Here is a 22977-nt window from a genome sequence, read left to right as displayed (position 1 = left end):
CAGCCTTGAAGTATTTCTTAAAGAGTCAAACTGTACATAATGTTATATTAGAAATTACACAGAGACCTGCATGGATCCATTTCTTGGTCTTTACAAACTAATTATCCAAGAGAGACATCTGAAGAAAGGGAGAATTCAAGAATTGAATTGAGGAGGCAGAAAGTCCTGAAATGAGGGAAAATTGTGTAGAAATATGAATATGAGCATTAGAACTAGGAATTAGAACTAGGTGATTTGGGGTTGAACTGGCCTGTTGTTAAGGGTCTGTAAATCCTGTTTTTGCAGTAGTTACTGATTCTCGCACCAGTCTTTACTCCTCATCTGTTGAACAGGGCCCCTAAAACTCCATTGTCATTGAGTTACATATATGGGCCTACCCAGGCAAAGGGTAGAGACCAAAAGACTCATATTGTGGCCCAAGGCCCACTGCCAGGAATGTGGTATGCAGTGTCTGGGACAGAGAGAGGAATCAGCCAGGTCTGCATTGATGATTGTTTCTGTTTTGCCCTCCTTCCCACCCAGGCTTCTGGAGGCTGACTCCAAGTCGATGCGTTCCATGAATGGTTCTCGGCGAAACAGCGGCTCTTCCTTGGTCTCCAGCTCCTCGGCCTCTTCCAACCTTAGCCACCTGGAAGAGGACACTTGGATTCTCTGGGGCCGAATTGTTAATGAATGGGAGGAGTGGCGACGCAAAAAAGAAAAGTTGCTCAAGGTAGGGCTCCTGGGAAGCAACATGAGCATTTCTTCCAACTCTACAGTGGCAGGGCAGAGTCCATCAGACCAGAGGTGGGGGTGAGGGGTGAAGAAGGATGCATTGGTTTTTTATTTATTGCACTGGTTATAACGGCACTTTTCTTCATGATAATTGTTGGCACCAGTAAACACTGTCGGCCACTATTTGCAGGAAACTCTATTAAACACTCTGAGAAATAAATGAGACATAATTCCTATAGAATTTCCATTGTTAAGGAGGTAGGATATATACCATAAAGATAAATTAATAATGAAAATAGCAATAAACAAGTATTTATTAAGCACCTGCTTTGTTTCAGGCACAGTGCTAAACACTCAGCATCCAGAAAAAGGAAGCAAAAATAGTCCCTGCCTTCAAAGACTTTAAATTTTATGTAAATCAGTACATACAGGATAAATTCAGAGTAGATAAAAAATAATCTTAGAGGAGAAGGAATTAGCATCTGAGAGGATTTAAAAATACTTTCTGCAGGATCTGTGTCTTAAAGGAAGCCAGGGATGGTCTAAGAGTCAGAGGTGATGAGGGGAATCATTCTAGCATGGGGATAGCCAGTGCAAAGGAACCTTAACAAGAGATGGAGTGTTTTGTGAAGAATAGCAAATAAGCTATTTATGACTAGATCGTAGCATTTTTGTAGAGTAGTAATAATGTGTTAAAAGATAGCAAGAGGCAAGGTTATAAAGAGCTAAACAAAGGATACAGAAGTAGTAGGAAGCCATTGTGGTACATTAAATAGTGATGTGCTTTAGGAAAATTTCTTTGGCAGATATACAGAGGATGGATTGGAGTAGAGAAACTTGAGGCAGGAAGTCTATAAAGCCTTTCCTAGCTAATAGTGCTCTTCCCTTTAGAGATCCATGACCCCTACCCGACACTGTCTCTCATAGCCTCATTAGCTTTCTAATTAGATAATCCATTCTCTGTATAGTTTGGAAAGTTATTTTCCTAAAGCACTGCTCATTCCTCACCTTGGTATTCAGTACATTGCAATGGCTTTCTATTACTTTTGAATTAAATATAACTTCCTAATGAGGCTATGAGAGGCAGTATGGACTGAGAATTGGACTCAGAGGCAACGTTGATCTGAGTTCAAGGCCTGCCTATAATTCATATTACCCATGGGACCCTGGGCAAGGCATTTAAATTCTCCTTGACCCCAAACAATTGTCTTAGGTCTATAATTAGGTGCTAGTATGCATTGGGAGGGATTTCTTCACCAAGAGTTCCCTACACTGATGAGATCACAGGACAAGGAAAAGAAAGAAAATAGCTTTTAAATGCCAAATGAGCAGTCTGAACTGTCATGGGGTTCAGAGGGAGAGATTTCTCTTGGCTGGGGCATTAGAAGAAAAAGCTACATTTGAATCTGGAAGATTGTGTAGAACTTATATTAAGAAGAAGTGAAGAAGGACATTCAAGGTGAAAGTCAGACACTGTGAACAAAAACAGTCAAAATGTACCTACTGTGTTCATAGGAGAATGACAAAGTCAGTTTGTTTCACTGGAAGGTTCTAGTAGGGTAGCAGGAGCCTTGCATCAAAGAGAATATATTAATTGGATCTTAGGCTTGTTAATATTTATGTTGGTATAATGCATTATTATCTTTTTTGTTTTGTTTTGTTTTATGCATTATTATCAAAACATTGTTTTTAGATGCATAAAACAATGAAGGAGACCAGTTACATCAAAATATAGTTATAGAAATATTAAGGGGACAAGTTCATGGACTCCCTTAAGTCTCCTCATCTGAAGCTTACTTAAGGAATAACAGAAGACACACTGAGTTTCATTGGATCACTAGAGTTTTGGTAGCTGGCAGTGATCACCATTTTGCCTCTGGACCAAAATTTTGTTCCCTGTATTTTGATGCCAAGAACTCAGTAGCAAGTGTCACATAGGGTGTAATAGCAAGTGATTAGGAAAGTCACTCAATGTGTTTTTGCAATCCAAATTCTTAGTAGAATGTGACCTGTACCAAGGAAAATCTAGAACTAGCTTACTAGTTACAAATTACCTGTTTTTCTCCTTTCCTTGCATTGTAATTTTACAAGTTAATGACATAGGCTTAACCTCATCATCCTTAACTCCTATTAATAATGGGTTTGGTTCCTTTATGTCCTCTCCTTCCCACTCCCCTCCCTACCCCCACCAAATGTTTTATAGACTGTTCAGTCAGGTTTTTCTGCTGTTATTTACTCAAGTACATTTGTCTCTATGTAGTCCTACCAATCCCATCCATCTAAGTCATTTTGCTTGGCCATTCTTTATCATCTAAAATAGTTACATTTTCTAATCTAAAGATCATGGTTCCATTGATAAGATATTTGTGAGATGACTTATCTGACTAGTGGGATTGGGATCTCCAAAGTCTAGCATATGAGATAATATGAAGGGAATTTTTTTTATAACTGAAAATAAAGCTGTAAAGAGCAGTAGAATAGTTTCCTAGTTTTTAAAAAAGATGCTAATATACTATAAACTGTAGCAGTAGACCCTTGTCATTTTGCTGTCTAAAAAAAAGTCAGTTTTTTCCCAAACCTTATGCAACCATTCAATGTAGATACAGCATTGTTAGACACATACATAGCTTGTTAAATATTGGTATATTTAAAACAACAACAACAACAACAACAAAAAGCAATGGGAGTGTCATACACTAGAACTGAAGTCAGAAAAGCAAGTTTTGAGTCCTGTCTGAGATATATATCTAGCCAGAGAGAAGACTCAGATACATAACTAGCAGTGGGATCCGAGCAAATCATTTCACTTATTTCTACCCCATTTTGTTCCTTTGTAAAATAAAGAAGTTGGACATGATGGCCTAGACACTAGGAATATGAAGTTAAAAAAAATGGGTTCTCATTCTACTTGGGGGATATGAGATGTACACAAATAAGTACATGCAAAGCAAGATTGGTCAGGAGGAGAGAGGTTAGTAATTGGGGAGATCAGGAAGCGCTTTGAGTAGGTGACATGTGAACTGAGCCTTAAAGGAAATTAGAGGTTTAAAGAGGTACAATTGAGAGGGAGAGCATTGCTGGTATGGAGAAGTTTACATAAAGGCTTGGAGGAAGGAAATAGAAGTTTGTTTTCTGGGAATAGCAAATAAGCCAGAATTTTACTACATAGTTTCCTAGTTTATGTAGAGGAAGAATGTATTCAAACAGGCAAACTACAGTAAGATTGTGAAGGCAAATGTAAAGGCAAATGAAAGGAATTTGTCTTTTTTATCTGACCCTGTAAGAATAAGGCAAGGGAATCTATAAATGCCTAATCAGCCAGCTGCATTTATACACTACAGCAAAAACAATATCGAGCTTGCTGCAAACTCAGGTGAGTTGAAGAATAGTTAACTTGTCAACTTAGCTTAGTGCCCTAGATAGAAATAGGGAAGTTCAGAAAAGGTCTGGGGGGAAAGATGCTAAGTCAAGTTAGCTAGGTGACTAAGTAGATAGAGCTCTAGTAGTGGAGTCAGGAAGTCCTAAATTTAAATCTTATGGGTTCCAGGATGTGTGAGGAAAGAATTTACTGGGCATCAAAGGAGACGATGTATCATAACCTTGTTTGGTAGTCAGGAAAGTGATTATGCACAGGAAAGTAATAAGACATAGGTATTTAAGAGAAGTGTATGGTGTATTCAGGACCTAAAATTTTTGTGAAACTCATTGAATTTATCAGCAAATTCCCATAATGATTTGTGTGAGGATGAATTATGCTGCCACGAAACATCTGTAGAGACTGGGAAATCCTGAGCAGTAAAATAAAGGTTTTGAGGAGCCATGAGTAAGATTTTAATCACTACTTTCAATCAAATGATGGAGCTTTTTGGAAAGGAAGATACTGAAAGTGAACAGCTGTTTATGTAGATAGAATCAAAAAATAAGATTTGCTTACCTGCTTCATGACTCACAATATCAGAATGATGGATGCTTGCCTGAAGATGGAGGCCATATTATGAAAACTGGGAAAAACATGCTTGGTAAGCTGATCAAGAGGGCATTAAATTAATTAGAGGCAGAAAGAGAAGAATTAATAGAAATAATTGAAAGCTAGGCACTATAAAGAATACCTGTAAATAAGGATGCAGGCATCTTATTTATTCTTAAGAGATAATCAGATAGTGCTTACAACTTCAGATATTTGCATATCAATAGGATATGGATAATACATAACATGAACTTGACATTTAAACACAAATATATAAATATGACTTCATAAGAATTCTCAAGACTTAGGGGCTTGGGAGAGACTTTCATTTATTCACTACAAACTTATTAAGTGCCTATTCTGTTTAACTGTACTAGGCACTGGAAAAAATTCTGTGATAAACGGAATGTGGCTACTCTTTATATTTTAATAGATACATAACTAGGACAACTAGATGAAATAGTGGTTAGAGCACCAGGCCTAGAATCAGGAAAACCTGAGTTCAAATCCTATGTGATCAGGAACAAGTCTAAATTTAACTCTGTTTACCTCAATTTCTTTTATCTCTTAAACTGAAGAAAGAAATGGCAAATTACTCCAATACCTTTGCCAAGAAAATCCCCAAAATCATGAAGAGTCTGACATGACCGAAAAGCAACTGAACTAAAGATACATAACTAGAATGTAGCAGTGGAAGAACATGTGTTCAGATCAAAGGAAACATCTTCTAGTACGGCACTGTACATGGAGAATGGAGAATGGGCTGCCTTGGAAATCTGGGAGCTCCTTGAGCCAAAGCTCAGTGACTTTTTGGCAAGGATATTATACACAGAAAAAGTATACACATACCTTTTCTATAGGTATGGTTTGGACTAACTGCCCTATGAGATCCCCTTCAGCTCTGAGATTCTGGGGCTTAGAACTGCCAGAGGTTTAGAAACATAGTAGAGAGCTGTTGGGGAAAGAGAAAAGGTAGGAGAAATAAGTGATTATCAATTTCCTTTGTTTCATAATCTTCAATCTTTCCCCCCTCCCTACTGCTGACAAATATTCTCATGTCTCCCCTATCCTTGAAAAGCTATTATGTGACTCCTCTATCTTCTCAAGTCATTAACCCCACATCTCTTAATCCTTCTATTGTCCAATTCCATTCCAAGGGGTGAGCAAAAGGGGCATGTGATCCAATTTCATTGATATAAGCAAAACCCAGGTGAGAAAACTCCATCTACCAATGTAGGTTAATGCCCTCTCAGTAACTTCTAGCCTTAAGGAAGGTATCCAGAGCCCTGAGAGGACTTGGTTAAACAGCTTAGCCAGGATCACACAACTGTCATGTCAGTGGGGACTTGAACCCAACTCTTTACATTGTGATAAGCTGCTTTACACTTGGTGATTCAATTTTCTCTTCTCACTTATTTCTTAATTCCTTGCAAAGTTCCTTCCAATTTCATCTTTTACCTAAAACTGCTATTTCCAAGATTACAACAATCTCTTCATCACAGAAACTAATGTCCTTTTTTTAAAAGTCCCCATCCTTCTTTACCTCTCTAACATTGTCTACCAGAATGTAAGACTTTCCTTTCCTCTTAGATTCTTTCTCCCTTCTAAGTTTTTGTGACTCTCTCTACTCCTGGTTTTCCTCCCTCTCACTGTGCTTTGCTGGATTATTGTCCCTGTCTCAGTGTCTAACCATCGATATTTCAGGTCTCTGTCCTGGGCCCTCTTTCATTTCTCTTTACAACTTCTTGTGCTTTCATCAGGTTCTGTGACTTCAGTTATCCTAGATTTGTATGTCTAACTCTTAATGATTTTCCTGAACATTCCATATCACCAGCTACCTAGTGAATATTTCCCAACTGGAAGTCTTAAACCCACCTTTCCACTAAACTTCTCTTTTTGTGTCATTCCATCTTCTATCACTATGCTTTTACAGATGTTTATCCCCTGCTTAGAACATAATCCTTGTTTACAATCTTAGAATCCACATCTTTGAATCCTTTGGCTTCCTTCAAACTTCAGTAGGATATAAGCTTCTTGAGGGTAAGAGCTTTTTTGTTTTGTTTTCCTATTCCTAGGAGTTAACACATTACTTTGTGTATAGTAGGGTATTTAATGTGTACAGCGGTGCTTAATAAGTGCTTTTTAGACTATTCTATAATATATATCATACATATATATACATATATATATTTGTAGAGAGAGAGGGAGGAAGAGAGACAGGGAGACAGACAGAGACAGAGAGAGAGAGAGAGACAGGGAGACAGAGAGAGACAGAGAGACAGAGAGAGAGAGAGAGAGAGACAAGGAGACAGAGAGAGAGAGAGACAAGGAGACAGAGAGAGAGAGGGAGGGAGGTAGAGAGAGAGAAAGAGAGAAAGTGAGGGAGGGGAGAGACTATACTACAAACTGTCTTTGAGTTTAATTCATTAAGTCATCAGACTCAGATGAACTACATACCCAAATACTCAAAGAATTGGTAGATATGATTGTTGAGCAAATATCTGTGATCTTTAAAACAATGGGGAGAATTCAAATGGATTAGAGAAGGGCAATTTTCCCAATTTTCAAAAAGGAGATATCGCTTCAATTGCCAGGGAACTTTCCCTAGAGGCCACTGAGCTTGACTTTTGAGTCCTGACAAGATTATAAAATATAATATTAAAGGAATATTAGTGAACATTTAGAACGAGAATATAGTGATCACAAAGAACAATCATGATTTTATCAATTATAGGTCATAGGATCATAGAATCATAGATTTTTTTTTTTATTTAATAGCCTTTTATTTACAGGATATATGCATGGGTAACTTTACAGCATTAACAATTGCCAAACCTCTTGTTCCAATTTTTCACCTCTTACCCCCCCACCCCCTCCCCTAGATGGCAGGATGACCAGTAGATGTTAAATATATTAAAATATAAATTAGATACACAATAAGTATACATGACCAAAACGTTATTTTGCTGTACAAAAAGAATCAGACTCTGAAATATTGTACAATTAGCCTGTGAAGGAAATCAAAAATGCAGGTGGGCATAAATATAGGGATTGGGAATTCAATGTAATGGTTTTTAATCATCTGCCAGAGTTCTTTCTCTGGGCGTAGCTGGTTCAGTTCATTACTGCTCCGTTGGAAATGATTTGGTTGATCTCGTTGCTGAGGATGGCCTGGTCCATCAGAACTGGTCATCATATAGTATTGTTGTTGAAGTATATAATGATCTCCTGGTCCTGCTCATTTCACTCAGCATCAGTTCGTGTAAGTCTCTCCAGGCCTTTCTGAAATCATCCTGTTGGTCATTTCTTACAGAACAGTAATATTCCATAATAGAATCATAGATTTAAAATTGGGATGACCTTGATTGTTATCTAATCTGACCCCTTCATTGTACATGAGAAAACTGAGGGCCAAAGAGTCAAACTAGCTTTCTGAAAATAACCCAATTAAGCTCTATAAGCAGGATATATTTATAAATAGTGTATATTTTACATACATGTATATGTACATATACTGCATATACACTGTATGTGTATACATGGATATATAGTTATATACACGTGTACATGTACACATTTATGTTTGTAAAGCATATGTATACATAATTACATAGATATATGCATAGATACATACATATATACATAGATTGATATGACGATTTCATATTGAACCTCCCCCCAAAACAAAGGAAAACTGTTAAGCAAAATCACTTGGCATATCATTTTTGTTTATAATATATATAATGGTCAACATTCCAGAGAAGAGGGATATGTTTCATCATCTTTTCTCTGAGGCCAATATCAGTTGTTGCAATTAATCAGTATCTAATTAATCTGTCAGCCTTTTAATGTTGTTTTAATTTTCATTGTTGTATTATGGTGTGCACTGATCTCTTGATCGGTTTACTTCACACTACATCAATTCATACAAATATTCCTTTGTTTCATTGAATTCTTCATATTCATAATTCTTATAGCATGATAGTATTTTATTGCTGTCATATATCACAATCCATTCAGTCATTCATTCCCTAATTGATGGGCATTCAATTTTCCACATTTTTGCTACCACAAAAAGTGCTGCTATGAATATTTTCTTTGTTTTGATTTTAGCAAAACATTTGATAAAATTTGTCATATTCAAGTGGAGATGAAATTATTTAAATAATTAGTGAATTTGACTTGGGCCAGACCCAGGAAATAGTTACTAGTAATTTAATGTCAACTTAATAGGAGATCCCAGTGAATTTTACAGGGATCTGTGCTTGGCCTAGTGCCAAATAACATTCTTATCATTAACTTGGATAAAACCATACTTAATATGCATATCCAATTTCCAGAAAACAGAATGCTATGAGGGATAACTCATTTGTATATTGTATAGCAGTCAGGATCCCAAAACATCTGATAAGCTAGAATATTAGGCCAGAGTGTAAAGTCTTATACCAGAGCTGAAAAAAAAAATCAACTTCATACATACAAGATGAAAAAGTAGATCATCTGAAAAAGATGTGGGATCTTTAATGAATTACAAATTCAGTGTGAGTGAAGAATTATGTCAACCAATAACACACCAAAAAATCCCAAATCTAATGCTAAACAAGGCTTTATTAAGAAAGCCAAAGTGTGGGAGGTCATCATTGCACTGTAGTTAGCCTTGGCTGGACTACAGTAAAGTGTTGTATTAACTTCTGGATACCACATGTGAAGAAGGGCATGATAAGCTGGAGAGTATCCAGAGGAAAGCAAATAGGATGGTAAAAGACCTCATTGTGTCACATGAGAATCAATTGAGAGAGCTGGGGATGCATAGCCTAGGGGTGACATGGTTACAATCTCGAAGTATTCAGAGAACTATTCAAAAGGCTGCAGAAGGTAAATTGGCTTGTTCTCTTCAGCCCCAAAAGAGAAGGATCTAAAAACAATGGGGAGAAGTAGCAGAGAGATTTAAATTTGATGCAAGGAAAAACTTCCTAACAAGTAAGGTTGTTCAATATTAGATTACTTGCTTTCTAGGGGAGAGGGTGGGGGGAAGGGAGGGAAAAATATAAATTTTTAGAATTTAAAGTTAATAGCTTTAGAATATTTAGAATAAAAACTTTAGAATATTAAGTTTTACAAGGGTGAATGCTGAAAATTATCTCTGCATATGTTTTGAAAATAAAAAGCTTTAATTAAAAAAAAAAAAACCAAGTAAGGTTGTTCATAAAATAATGAGGATTTAAAGCAAAGGTTGAATACTTGTCCAGCAAGTTGTTAGATTCTTATTCAGAAAAGTGTTGGACTAGATGACCTTTGAAGGCCTTTTCTAACTCTGTAATTCTATAGAAGATTCATTATTTTAAAAGCAGAGCATCTGGTAAATTTATCCTTATTAAGAGTTTCTTTTCTCAATAGGCAGGGAAAAAGTACTATACTCTGAACCTGATTTTTAACCACCAGGAAGAAACTGCTCACAAAGCAGAAGTACTAGAACACTGACTAGACTAGAGAGAGAGATTTCAAAAGGGAGAGCAGATTTCAAAAAGATCAGGGAGAAAATAGCTATATTATGGAAACCAGAGTTTCTTAAAAGGGAAGGTAATTCTAGAGTGAATAGAATAGAATGAAATTCTGAGAATATGATTATTAATATTTCCAATAAGAAAGAAAAGGGGATCATTTAAAGAGAATGAGGGTGGAAATAGTCTGATAGAGCTTCCTAGATATCTCTCTCAGATTCAAAGGGGAATATCCTTGTAATAACTTGATAGGGGATGGTTAACCTGGAGAAGAAAAGGTGTCAGGTATGAAAGTTGGGGAGGAGGGGAAGGAAAGAGCACTGGAGTACACTGGAGTGCTGAAGAAGATGGAATAAAGGGCATGGAACAAAAGAACACAGAAGCATGGCAGAATTATGTTTTTAAAAAAAAAAAAACTTTCCTCAGAAGCCTACTGTTTAGGAAGGATAGTGCAGTGTTAATGAATGATAAGAAAAAACTGAAACTACTTAACACTTTAAAAATTCTGGATTGTTTTCTCTCCTTCATTATAAAGGAATCGTCATCTGATTGAGAAGATTAAGATTAACATGGTCATAAAGGAATTGGGGGCGGAGGGAAGATCAGTAAGAAGTTCATGAGATAGCAACTAGAGATTCTAATGCTAGAAATCACAGGAGCAGGATCCTGGGGTTGGGGGGGGCGGGATTGGAAACCAGGCATAGGAACAGATGTAGGGGCAGGGAAGGGGACAGATAGTGGTTCTTAAGTATTTGAGGAACTGTCATGTGGAAAAGAAATTAGACTTGTTTTCCTTGAAGGATTAGGAAGGAGCTGCTCAAGGGCAGATTTAGATTCAACATGAGGAAAAAATTCTTAAAATTAGAATTTTTCAAAAGTGGAATGGACTACTTTAGAAAATTGTGGATTTCTCCTCTCTGCTGGTTTTTCCCCCCACAAATCATTTTTAATTCATTTATTACCGGTACACAAGAGAAATATCTGATAAAGTCAAAAGAAACAGTTTTATTCTCTTTGGAGGTTTTCAAACAGAGACGGATCACTTGGGGATGTTTCAAAGGAGGCACTTATTCAGGTTCCTGTGAGGCTGGATGACCATTGAGGTACCTTCCAGTTCTAAGAATCTGTGATTTTATAAACAAGGCCAAGCCTCTAGATCAAGAAGAATTATTCCAAGTGTTTAAAAAAGAAAGGAATCAATTATTTATTGTTATCTCTAAGAAACTGGACTTGGAGAAAATGGAAGAGAAGACTATAAAACTAGAGATGGGGAAATGTTACCCGCTTGTTTTTTGTTTTTTTTTAATTTAGTTATTTTGGTTGGTTGTTGTCCTTTGTTCTTTAAGAAGGGCAAAATGTCCAACTATGGATCTGACTATGGCTGATCAGACTAATATGAGCTTGGAATGCTCTGCCACAATTGGACACAAGTATGAACATTTGGAGTGGATTCTCTAACTTTGCTCATCTTTAAAAAAAAATTTTTTTTTAACTTTGCACATCTTGTATTTCTTTTGAGCTAATTCAATTCTGCTTTGCTCATAGAGCACAGCATTTTCTCTAATGAGGGCATACCATGCTAGGTTGTCCAAGGCCAGAATCCATGATTTACAATCAATCTAAATCTTAAATTTGAAAGTGTCCTTATATCACTTTTTCTGACCACTTGTGAGTGCTTATCCCATGTGAGTTCTCCATGAAATAGTCTTTTTGACAAGAATACATATAGCATTAGAACAAGGTGGCCAGCCCAATGGAATCACATTCTGTGCAGTAGAGTTTGAATATTTGGCAGTTTAGTTGGGTTAGGGTTAGAGTTAGAGTTAAAGTTAGGTTTAGAGTTGAGTATAATTAAAAAAAAAAAAAAAAAAAAGACATCACCGTACCATTTTTAAGAGGAAAGGAGAAGATTCCACAAACTATAAAAAAATCAACATAACATCAAGACCAGACAAATTCCATAATGTTATTTAGTGGAAGTTTTTTTTTTTTTAATTGCTATTTTATTTTTTCCAGTTACATGTAAAACAATTTTTAATATTTGTTCTTAAAACTTTGAGTTCCAGATTCTCTTCCTTCCTCTTCTCCCAGAAGGCACATGTGAAGTCATGCAAAACATTTCTATAAAAGTAAAAAAGAAAATCCTTAAGAAAAATAAAGTAAAAATAAAAAGTATGCACAATCTGTACTCAGAATCATTTCTCTCTCCGGGTATGGATAGCACTTTTCATTATAAGTCCTTTAGAGTAGTCTTGGATCACTATATTACTAGGAATAGTAAAATCATTTGCAGATGATCATTCTACAACATTGCTATTATTTTTTGTACAATACACTCTATTTTACATGAGCTCATGAGGACTTTTCAGATTTTTTTGAGAGCATCCTACTCATCATTTCCCATGGAATAATAGTATTGCATCATAATCACACAATTTATTGAGCCATTCCCCAAATGATGGGCATCCCCTCAATTTCTAAGTCTTTTCCTTGAGAAAAGAGCTACTATAAATATTTTTATGCACATCTTTTAATCTCTTTTGGGATGCCACCTAGTGGTGGTATTTTTAGGTCAAAGGGTATAGTTCCAAACTGCTTTACAGAATGGCTGCATCAGTTCACAATTCCAACAAAAATACATTACTGTCTCATTTTTGTCCACATTCTCTCCAACGTCATTTTCCCCTTTTGGCCCATTAACCAATCTAATAAGTATGAGATAGTACCTCAGAATGCTTTTCTCCAGTCAGTAGGGTATTAGAACATTTTTTCATATGACTAAGTAGTTTGATTAGTTCTGAAAATTATTAATATCTTTTGATCATTTATCTATTGGGAAACAGCGCTTGTTTTTTTTGGTTTTTGTTTTTTTTTATAAATTTGACTTAGTTCCTGATATGTTTGAGAAATGAGGCCTTCATCAGAGAAACTTGCTTCAAAATTATTTTCACAATTACTTTTGCTAACTGTATCTCCTTATTTATTCTGTTCTCTCTTCTTCATCCTGTCCCTCTTTAAAAGCATTTTGATTGTGACCATCCCCTCCCCCAATATGCCCTCCCTTATATCACCCTTTTCTCTTTTCTTATTCCCTTTCCACCCTACTTTCCTTCAAGATAAGATAGATATCTATACCCATATTGAATATGTGTGTCATTCCCTCTTTGAGTCAATTCTGATGAGAATAAGATTCTTAGTAGCAGTTTCATGACCACTAAGCTCTAAGTACTAAGAACCAAAAACTAAGAATAAATCATAACACAGTATCCTTACTACTTTTTTGAGAGTATTATTAGAGTGACAAATTAACTAACAGGAATTTATTAAGTATGTACTGTGTACCAAGAACTGTGCTAGGTACCAACAATACAAAGACCAAAAAAAAAAAAAAAAAATGAAATGATCCTTCCAAAGAAATAATATTCTATTACAGGAGATAATATGTTTGTATATAAATAATGGAGAAAAAATACAAAATAAATACACAGTAGTTAGGGAGGGAGGCCACTAGCAATTGAGGGAATCAAAATTGGCTTCAATTTTATGAGGGATAAGGAAGATAGAATTGCATTCCTGGCTTTGGGGTACAAAGGCATGAAGAAAGATAGAAAATGGAGTGCCGTGTTTGAAGGGAGAGAGAAGACCAATTTGATTACACCATAGAAATAGGAGGAGAAATAGTAATAATACATAATAATCCCAGAATGAATAGTTGGAGTCAACTTGTAAAAGGATTTAAAATTCAGAAGAACTTATATTTAATTTTGTATTAGGAGCCACTGGAGTTTGAGTTTAAGTTTAATATAATATGGTCACATGTACATTTAAGGAAAATCATTTTGTCAGTTGTGTGGAGGACAAATTGGAATGCGGAGCCATAAGGTAGGAAGAGTGAGGAGGCCCATACAACAATTCATGTGAAGAATAATGATGGCCTGAATCATAGAGGTAATTGTGAGTAGAGAGAAGGAGTCGGATTTAAAAGATGCTATTAAAGCAGAAATAATAAGATTTGGCAACTGATTGGATATTAGAAATGACAGAAAATGATGAGTGAAGGTTGTAAGTCTGGGAGACTGAAAAAATGATAGCTATTCAATAGAAGAGAAAGTTTGTGGGGAAAACAATCACTTCTATTTTGGTTCTGTTGAGTTTGAAATAGCTGTGAATTATAATTCTAGAGGACTGAGGATAAATTATGTCATACATCTCTGAGATAAAGAGAAGATGAACTCAAGCTGCAGAATAAAATAAGTATCTTGATAGTCAGCATAGGAATTTGTTTTGCTGACTGTGCATATTTGTTACTATAATTTTTCTTTATCAGTATGAGGTAAACATGGGAGGATAAGGGAAAAAAGGGAAGGGTTAGGAAAAAAGAAAAGAAACCTACTGAAGTATGTTTTTGTTTGTTTTGTTTTGTTTTTTTAATTCAGAGAACAGAGAGAAACCCAAAAGTAAGCATAGACAGGGCAGCTTTGAAAGCTACAAAATGTATTATATACTTAAAAGAAAAACAAACTATACACCATGGAGATCTGCAGTCTCCTGGAGTACTCTTTATTATATTTGTTTATATTGTATTTATATATTTTATTTTATATAAATTTTATTATATTTATATATTTTTATTGTATGTTTACATGATTATGTTTATAGAAATACTCATTTTGTTTGGGATTTGTTAAGTTCAGAATAAAAATTCAAAACATTTTTAAAGGGAAAAGGGTATTTCTGTAGTATTCAGTTTGAAATGTTCATTCAGCAGTTTGTATTGTAAGAGTTCGGGAAAGTAACTGGGACTATTCTGAATATATAGATCTGAGTTATCTGCATGGAATTGATAATTAAACTCTTAAGAGCTGAAAAGGTTGTTGAGAAAGTACAGAAAGTAGGAGAGGTCCCAGGACAAAGCCTTGGAGTATCCCCACAATTAAGGGGCATTGAATGGATGCAGAACTAGCAAAAAAGAGATTATAAAGGACTGCTGAGGCAAATAGAAGGAGAATCGGGAGAAAGTATTATCCTGAAGATCCATCCAAAAGTTGAGGATGGTCAACAGTATATACAACTGCAGAGAAATCAGGAGGGATGAATCAGAAATTAGGAGTAGTCCCTGATTTCTGTAGGAGTAGTCCCTTACATAGTTAAAAAATATTCATTCAATATCAATCTGGAGGGAGATATCATTAATGGTATGCCACAAGGCTCTGCCCTCTACCTTGTTCTGGTCTATATTTTTATCAGCAGCTTAGTTGAAGTCATAGATAGCATGCTTACCAGATTTGCATATGACATGAAGAAAGAAAGAAAAACCTAATATCTGGGCTAACAGAATGAGGATCAGAAAAGTCTTGCCTGATCATAATTCTGTGAGTCAAATAACAAAATAAAATTCATTAGGAATAATTAAGTCCTATACTTAGGTGTTGTATTTTTTTTCCAAAAATCATTTGTTCAAGTACAAGATTTATGAATATCAGTTCATGTGAAAAAGACTTGGGTGTTTTTAGTTAACTGCAAGTTCAGTATCTAGAATATAGCAGTGTGGCATAAGGTACAAAAGACTAATGCAATCTGAAGCTACATTAATAGAAATACAAGATCTAAAACAAAGGAAATGATAATCCACTTCTAAATTATTGTTTTTAGTTTTGAATACCACAATTTAAGTGACTGAAAACATGATGTCTAAAACATTAGAATCAGAATTTCCAAGTTAGAAGAGACCCTAGTGGCCATCTAATACAACTCATACCCAAAAGAGTCTCCAAAATAGACAGTGGGCCACTTGCCTCTGTTTGAAGGGTAGCCTACTAGCTACTGAGGCAGCCCATTCCACTTCTGGACAGCCAAGATCATTAGGAAGGTTTTCTTGACAGTAATTTAGTAACTTCCACCCATTGTTCCTAGTTCTGTCCTCTTGGACCAAGCAGAACAAGCCTAATCCCTCTTCCACGTGACAGCTTTTCAAGTCAAGGAAAGTAGCCAGAAAGGTGAGAATGCTTAAAATTGTATTTATGTAAGGATCTAGTGAAGAACCTAGCTTTTAGAAGAGACTGTTTGGTGGAGAGGTATTGACAAAGGTATTTATATATTTGAAGAACTCTCCTGAAAGGAGGATAAAACTTGTTTAGTGAGCAAATCTAAGATCAGTGGGGGAGAAGGCCAAAAAAAAAAAAAAAATTAGCTTAATGTGAGAATTTTCCATCAACTAGAGTTGCCCCACCTTCCCACTGGAAGTAATATGAGCAGAAATTGGATGACCTTGTACAGTGGCTTCATCCATGAATAAGGGTTTGCTAGATGACCTATGAGGGCCCTTCTGGTGCTGAAACTCTGTGATTCTAGTAAGAGATAAACCTAGAATGATAGGCTAGGGTCAGATCATGAGAGGTCTTGATTGAGTCTTTTGAGAATTTAGAGTCTACTCTGTGGTTGGGGAAGTCACACATGCAAAAAGCCTTGTTTTAGGAGAAACAGCCTGGCTTAGTGGACAGAGAATGAGCCTCAGATTTGGGGATACCTGGAGTCACATTGCACCTCTGCCATATGCTGGCTTTTTGACCCTGGGCAAAGCAACTCTCCTTTCAGTGTCCCAGGACACTCAGTCCCTCCTGCGATTAAGGACCCGCTTTGTGATAAGCACTGTGGAGAAAGTGCTGCCTTGTAGGGATGGAAGAAGGGCCTTACAAGAGCTCCCTACCTTGATAAGGTTGTTGTGCAGTCCAGAAGAAAAAAATCTGGCATTGTGATCTGTGGTATTAAGTGGAGCAGGGAAAAGTTAGTGGGGACCCTAACCCAGAATGACTTTTTGCCTATTTGAGGTTTTTCCCCCTCCATACCCCACTGTTTCCAACCTGAGCTTCTGAGCCTGAAGTGCCTTTCCCTTGCTAACCCGAGAGAGGACCAAAGATCCCGTGGCGGCCTGTCCCATCACCTTGGGTCCTCTGCTCCCCAGGAGCTGATCCGGAAAGGCATCCCTCACCACTTCCGTGCCATTGTGTGGCAGCTTCTCTGCAGTGCCACCGACATGCCAGTGAAGAACCAGTACTCTGAACTACTCAAAATGTCGTCTCCTTGTGAGAAACTGATCCGCCGGGACATCGCCCGGACCTACCCCGAGCATGAGTTCTTCAAGGGGCAGGACAGTCTGGGCCAGGAGGTCCTCTTCAACGTCATGAAGGTAAAGGGCGCCGACTGTCCCGTCTCCTTGGGCACCCTTTCTTCCCAGAAATATCCAGAGGCCTCATGGGGTCCCTCTCTCCCTGTCCTGATTTTTTTGAGCCCAGGCTGACCTCTGCACTTCACTGAGCACCTGGCCAGGGCGAGTTATCGTTCTGCTCTTCTCTCCTAGGCCTACTCCCTAGTCGACCGAGAGGTGGGCTACTGTCAGGGCAGCGCCTTCATCGTCGGCCTGCTCCTGATGCAGGTGAGTGGCCTGGCTCCATGCCCCCAGCAGGGATGGCTCTGCTCTCCCCTCTGAGCCTTGTTGGGGGCTCTCACCCCAGGCACTTCTGGGGTCTTTCTAGTCAGGTGTTTGGCTTCCCTGGGGTCAGTGGTGGGAGCTTTGTGTTACACCAAGGCTTATAGCCCTGATGGTGTGGTGGGCCCACAGAGCTTCCCTAGTTGACCACGGCTACATTCTTTGATGGAAACACAGGCTGCACATCAGTAGTGGGTTGGGACACAATGTAGCACTGAGCTGGTCCCTGTGTGAGAATTTTCTGACTTGTGCAATCTAGGGGAAGGACAGAGGGCAGGAATACCCAATAGCCATCATTCTTTCTTCATCCTCTTCCAGGGGCTTGAAGGTAACTTAGGATGGGCATTTTGGAGGCTGTATTGAGGGAAGGATCTGAAGGAAACATCAGCACCATTGGGCCATGGGAAACTCTTCTAGGTGAGAAAGATGGGCTAGCAGTAGGACAGGGAACGAAAAAGGTGGAAAAAAAATAAATACTCTGAAATTTGGAAGGAAAAACATAGGAAGTCATAGTCCCATATCTCCCTTTTGGTTACTCAGTACATAGCCTGACTAGTCACAGGGGATATCACCTAGAACTCTTCTCTATCCCTATGCAGATTATGACAAGTATGGGACATCATCCTTATTCATGAGAGACCTATAATCTTTTCTGGAACCTGTTTAACAGTGTCTTTGTCCTTTTTATCCCAGATGCCTGAGGAGGAGGCGTTCTGTGTATTTGTGCGGTTGATGCAGGAATATCGTCTACGGGAACTTTTTAAGCCCAGCATGGCTGAGCTAGGGCTCTGTATATACCAGTTTGAGTACATGTTACAGGTGAGGTCTGGGGTATAAGTTGAGGTAATTTATCTTTTGCTAAAGGTCAAATCCCTGATTCTGATGTTTGGATGGTTACCTCGAGCTCTTTTAGCTGAATCCTTCACCAACCCAAGAACAACCTACCCTGGTATCCCATGAAGAAGAGCCAGATATGAGAGTCAGACTGATGAAAATCCAGGAGGAACTGAAGCTTTCCCTGCTTTCCTGGCTCTTAGGACTTCCTGTCCTTGTTTCTGGAAGTTCTTTAAGACTATAGAATTTAATATGAAGAAGAAGTACTTGAAATTCTAAATTATCCATGTCAGATTGTGTGGCCTGGCTTCATCATAAAAAGAAACCTTACCTACAAGTTAACTGCACTTTCTCTATTCTGTCTCCCTTTTCCTCCTCTATTCCTCCTTCTGTCAAGTTGCAAGAAAAACAATGCTTCAGCCCTTTGGTGGCAAAAATTCATTTATTTTACTGAGAAATGTTATCCTAAACCTATCATAAGGTTTGGTGTTCAGAACTAATTTTTTCTACATCCTTAACATTATCTCCTCTTCTTGGCAATATACTGTAAAAAACAGCTTTTCTGAAGTAAGTTACTTTGAGGAGGTACCTTACTGAGAAGTATACCCCTCTCTATTGCTTTGAGCTTTTTCTTCTTCCTCTTTTAGGAGGGATTCTAACTTTGCCCAACCTTGATTTCCAAAGTCTTTTTGAAAGGGAAGTTGATTAAGAAAATGTCTAGTGATGTTTCTTTATTCTGTATCTTTAGAAAACAAGGTTAAAACATGTGAAGAGAAAGAAAGAAACAGAAAGCCAGTGAAAGAGAGAGAGGGAGATACTGGCCCAGACCTCAGATGGTCCTCATTCCCTGCTTCCATTCTATCTTCTATGTGTAACAGGGAAAAATGTTTACCCGCCTCTGCTTATTAAAGACAAGCCGGCAGACGTCTTTGTTTATAAATAGCAGCCCCCACACTGCTTATGGCTGCTAGACAGAGCTGTGTAAGTTGGCCCATTCAAGAAACCAGATGAAGGTGAAGGGGCCTATTAGATTCTATAGGACTGAGGAGAATAAGGTGACAAAGAGAAGGGAAGGCCTTTGCATAGTCTTTCTTACTTTTACCCTTCCAAGGACTGGCGTTAGAGCTGCTCCTGAGAAAATAGAAAGATTCTGTTGTTTCAGGTAGCTGAACACCCCAGAGCCTGAGATTTCTGTGGTCCAGTTATATCTGACCTTTGAAGTTGATTTCCATTTTCTTCTCTATGAAAAATTCTCTCTCAGGAATGTCATGATTTTTAGGTCATTTAGCCAAGAAGTGCTAAGCTGAATGTATAATTTGGTGTTAACCCAGGAGTCAGAAAGCTTTGAGTTCTGGAAGAAAGTATGCAAGGAGGAAAGGAGGCAAGTAGGGAGGACAGAAGGGACAGATGATTGGAGCACTCAACTGGATTCTATTTCCAGCTCCATCAGAACTACCCTGAAGGACCCATACAATTTCTACATGCCTTACTCCATGCCTTAGTTTTCCTTCTTAGACATCTAATTTCCTGAAAATCTATGGTTAAGGGAAGGAATGGGACAAGAGGACCCATATATATCATGTAAAGGAAAGGAAGGAAAGATCTTGGGAAGAGAAGGGGAAATTTAAACATAAAACATCAGGAAAAGGTACATGAAATTGAGGTTCCCAAAGGATTTTAGGTAGAAAGAATAAGAACTGATGGAGAAGCCTAAAGAAGTTGGATACTAACTAGAACATGAGCTTTCCTCTGTAGTGAAGATAGCTAGAACACATTTTCACCAAAGCTGATGGTTGAGCTCTATTTGAAGCCAGGGTAGGTTGTATCAGAGTTCTGTCTTGGGGAAACACTGTGTCTTCTTTATTTTCTGGCAGGAGCAGCTTCCAGACTTGAACATTCACTTTCGATCTCAGAGCTTCCATACTTCCATGTATGCTTCATCCTGGTTCCTCACACTCTTCCTCACAACCTTTCCTTTGCCAATTGCCACCCGAGTCTTCGACATCTTTATGTACGAGGTGAGGGCTAAGGTTCAGTGGGACTGGGTGAAAGGGAGAAGTCAGATCAGTGTCAGTAGGCCCTAAAATAACAGCCTGGTTTGCTTAATTTCTTTGCTAACTAATTCACGATTTTCTCTTTTTGCCTTGGGTTTCTTTAACTTTGATATACTTGCCATCTTTGACTCCTTTTTCTTGTCTTCTTCCAACTTAGAACCATCTTTTTCCCCACCCCCTATCTTGCTTCCACCTAGTTGACATTTCAAATATAGCAGAGATTTAGGATTGAGAGGTTAGAAATAGGTGGATCCTTCATCTCTGGTCCTCATTGTAAAAACAGGCAACTTTTTCCCATTGCAGGGACTGGAAATTGTGTTCCGGGTGGGTCTGGCCCTGCTGCAGGTGAACCAGATGGAGCTGATGCAGCTGGACATGGAGGGCATGTCACAAGTGAGTGGGAGGAGGGAAAGATTATGAGCCTTCTGCAGATGAGATACACATTTTATACCTAAGAAATTTATTAAAATGAGGCAGGAACCTGACTTGGGATCCATCCCTAAGCTTCCTACTTCCCCCCCTTTTTTATATAACTAGAAATCTGAAGGCTTCAGAGGCCTTCTTGACAGAGGTAGGAACAAGGATCTGAAGGAGGAGCAAGAGAAAGTGAATTTGCTAGTCAGACCATTCTTGGCATACAGGGCAAGAAGGGAATGCAGAGGGCATAGAAAAGGAGGGTAGAACACATTGTTCTGTCGTCTGCCTCCAGCTTGGGTTCCCTTAAGCCACATGCTGCAGAATGTGCTTTACGATATATTAGAATAATCAAATAGACATGGCATTGGGCATGGTTTCTGTCTGGGATGGCCTAGCCAATAGGTCAGATCCAGGAGGAAGAGAATAAACAATCCTGGGACAGAGTTTTATTGGGGGAAGAGGGTGATTTTCCATCTCTCATTCCCCCTCCCCCCGCAATGTTTCCCAGCTGGTGTTTCAGGGAAGAATACACAAAGGCAGCAGTTGTGTCCACAGACACAGGGGGATCTGTTGTATTCCTCCAGAGAGGCCAGCTTGTGGTGGAAAATCAGGAGCCAATCTCCTTGAATCCCCTCCTCCCCCCCCCCCCCCCACCTCCTGTTGCCAGCCTACCCTAAGCTGTACTGGGCTATTTCTAACATTTAACCCTTTGTTGGGGGCTGGATTGGGCCCCAAGATTCTTGGTTTCAGTGCCCTGACTTTTCAAAGTAGACTAGATGACTCTGAGGGAGGAAGCTTCCCCTTCTCAAATCCCACCTTATTCTAGTCTTCTTTAAAATGAGGCCCCTTCCTCTTTGCTTCAAGGCTTTTTTCAAAGGCTGTGCTATCTCAAATTTCTACTTTGCTTAATTTCACTTCAATTGAATTAGACATTTGAGCGCCTATAGTATGTGCAATACCATCCTTTGGTACCTCCAGCCTTTTGCCTTATCTTCTTGCCTTCCTTTTTGTGTCTGTGAAAGCCTTTTTCCTCAATCCACCTACATTATTCCCTCCCTCCATCCCCCGCTCCATTTGCTTTGTCCTCCTAGTGAAATTTTGGAAATTTTGGCCTAAGATTTGAAGAAAACTTGAGAGAGGTATAGGAACCTTGTATAATCTGACTAGCCTTATTCTTTCTCCTATATTTGTTTTCCTTGTCAAACTTAGACAATCATTTGTTTGGGTTCTTTATGGATCTTGATCTCTTGAAGGAAAGATTCATCTGTATTGTGTCTTAAATCAGAGCCCTGATCCAGGTAATACTAGATAGAGTGATCACCTTAGATGTGGGGAACTGGAAAGGGGGAGTATTAGGATGATATCTGCCATTAATCCTCTAGAGTAGTAACTTGTTTTTGTGTGGTCCCAGCAAGTAAAGAATGACTTTTATGTTTGTAATAAAATTTTATTGTGTTTAAAAAAAAGATGTAAAAGCTATTCTTAGCTGCCCAAAGGCTGAAATTGCAGACTCCTTGCTCTAGGGAAATAGGAGGCATTGATAGGAGTTGGGGGGTGACTGGTGACTCAAAAGGGATCCTGAAGGGTTCCATGGTGGGAGGGGTAGCTGTGACTGGGTGTGTCTCCACAGTACTTCCAAAAGGTGATACCCCATCAGTTTGATAGCTGTCCTGACAAGCTGATTCTCAAGGCCTACCAGGTCAAGTACAATCCCAAGAAGATGAAAAGGTCAGTGTGTGGGACTCTCAATCCTTGGGGAGCAGTTGGGGTGGGCCAGGAGCTTCTCAGAAAGAAATGAGGTGCCACTTGACTAGAACTGAACTGGAGTTGCCCTTCATTATAGGTTGGAGAAGGAATATGCTGCCATCAAAAACAAAGAGATGGAGGAGCAGATAGAGATCAAAGTAAGTTCTTAACTCCTAGGATTATTTCTTTTCACCCCAAATTGAGCTTTATCTAACAGTGCCCCTCCCCACTGACCGCATTGATTCTTCTTTGTTTTGG

At 38.4% G+C, this 22977-nt stretch overlaps 1 protein-coding gene across 8 annotated transcripts in view; it reads left to right on the top strand.

Annotated features, from left to right (window-relative positions):
- The window catches only part of EVI5L (ecotropic viral integration site 5 like), a 63053-nt gene that overhangs the window by 7583 nt on the left and 32493 nt on the right, over positions 1–22977 (top strand). For 5 of the 8 annotated variants that reach the window (XM_012542299.3, XM_031948333.1, XM_031948332.1 and 2 more), the window contains 8 exons: positions 523–712; positions 17144–17368; positions 17540–17614; positions 18362–18487; positions 20377–20520; positions 20860–20949; positions 22604–22701; positions 22817–22877. In XM_012542299.3, the coding sequence (XP_012397753.1) occupies positions 523–712; positions 17144–17368; positions 17540–17614; positions 18362–18487; positions 20377–20520; positions 20860–20949; positions 22604–22701; positions 22817–22877 (1009 nt within the window). Of the gene's footprint in view, positions 1–522; positions 713–16095; positions 16179–17143; positions 17369–17539; positions 17615–18361; positions 18488–20376; positions 20521–20859; positions 20950–22603; positions 22702–22816; positions 22878–22977 lie in introns of those variants that run through there. The other 3 variants (XM_031948338.1, XM_031948335.1, XM_031948334.1) reach the window with 3 other exon arrangements.

This window comes from Sarcophilus harrisii, chromosome 1 (assembly GCF_902635505.1).
Source record: "Sarcophilus harrisii chromosome 1, mSarHar1.11, whole genome shotgun sequence".
Taxonomy (NCBI): domain Eukaryota; kingdom Metazoa; phylum Chordata; class Mammalia; order Dasyuromorphia; family Dasyuridae; genus Sarcophilus; species Sarcophilus harrisii.
This window is presented reverse-complemented; position numbering and strand designations above follow the sequence as displayed.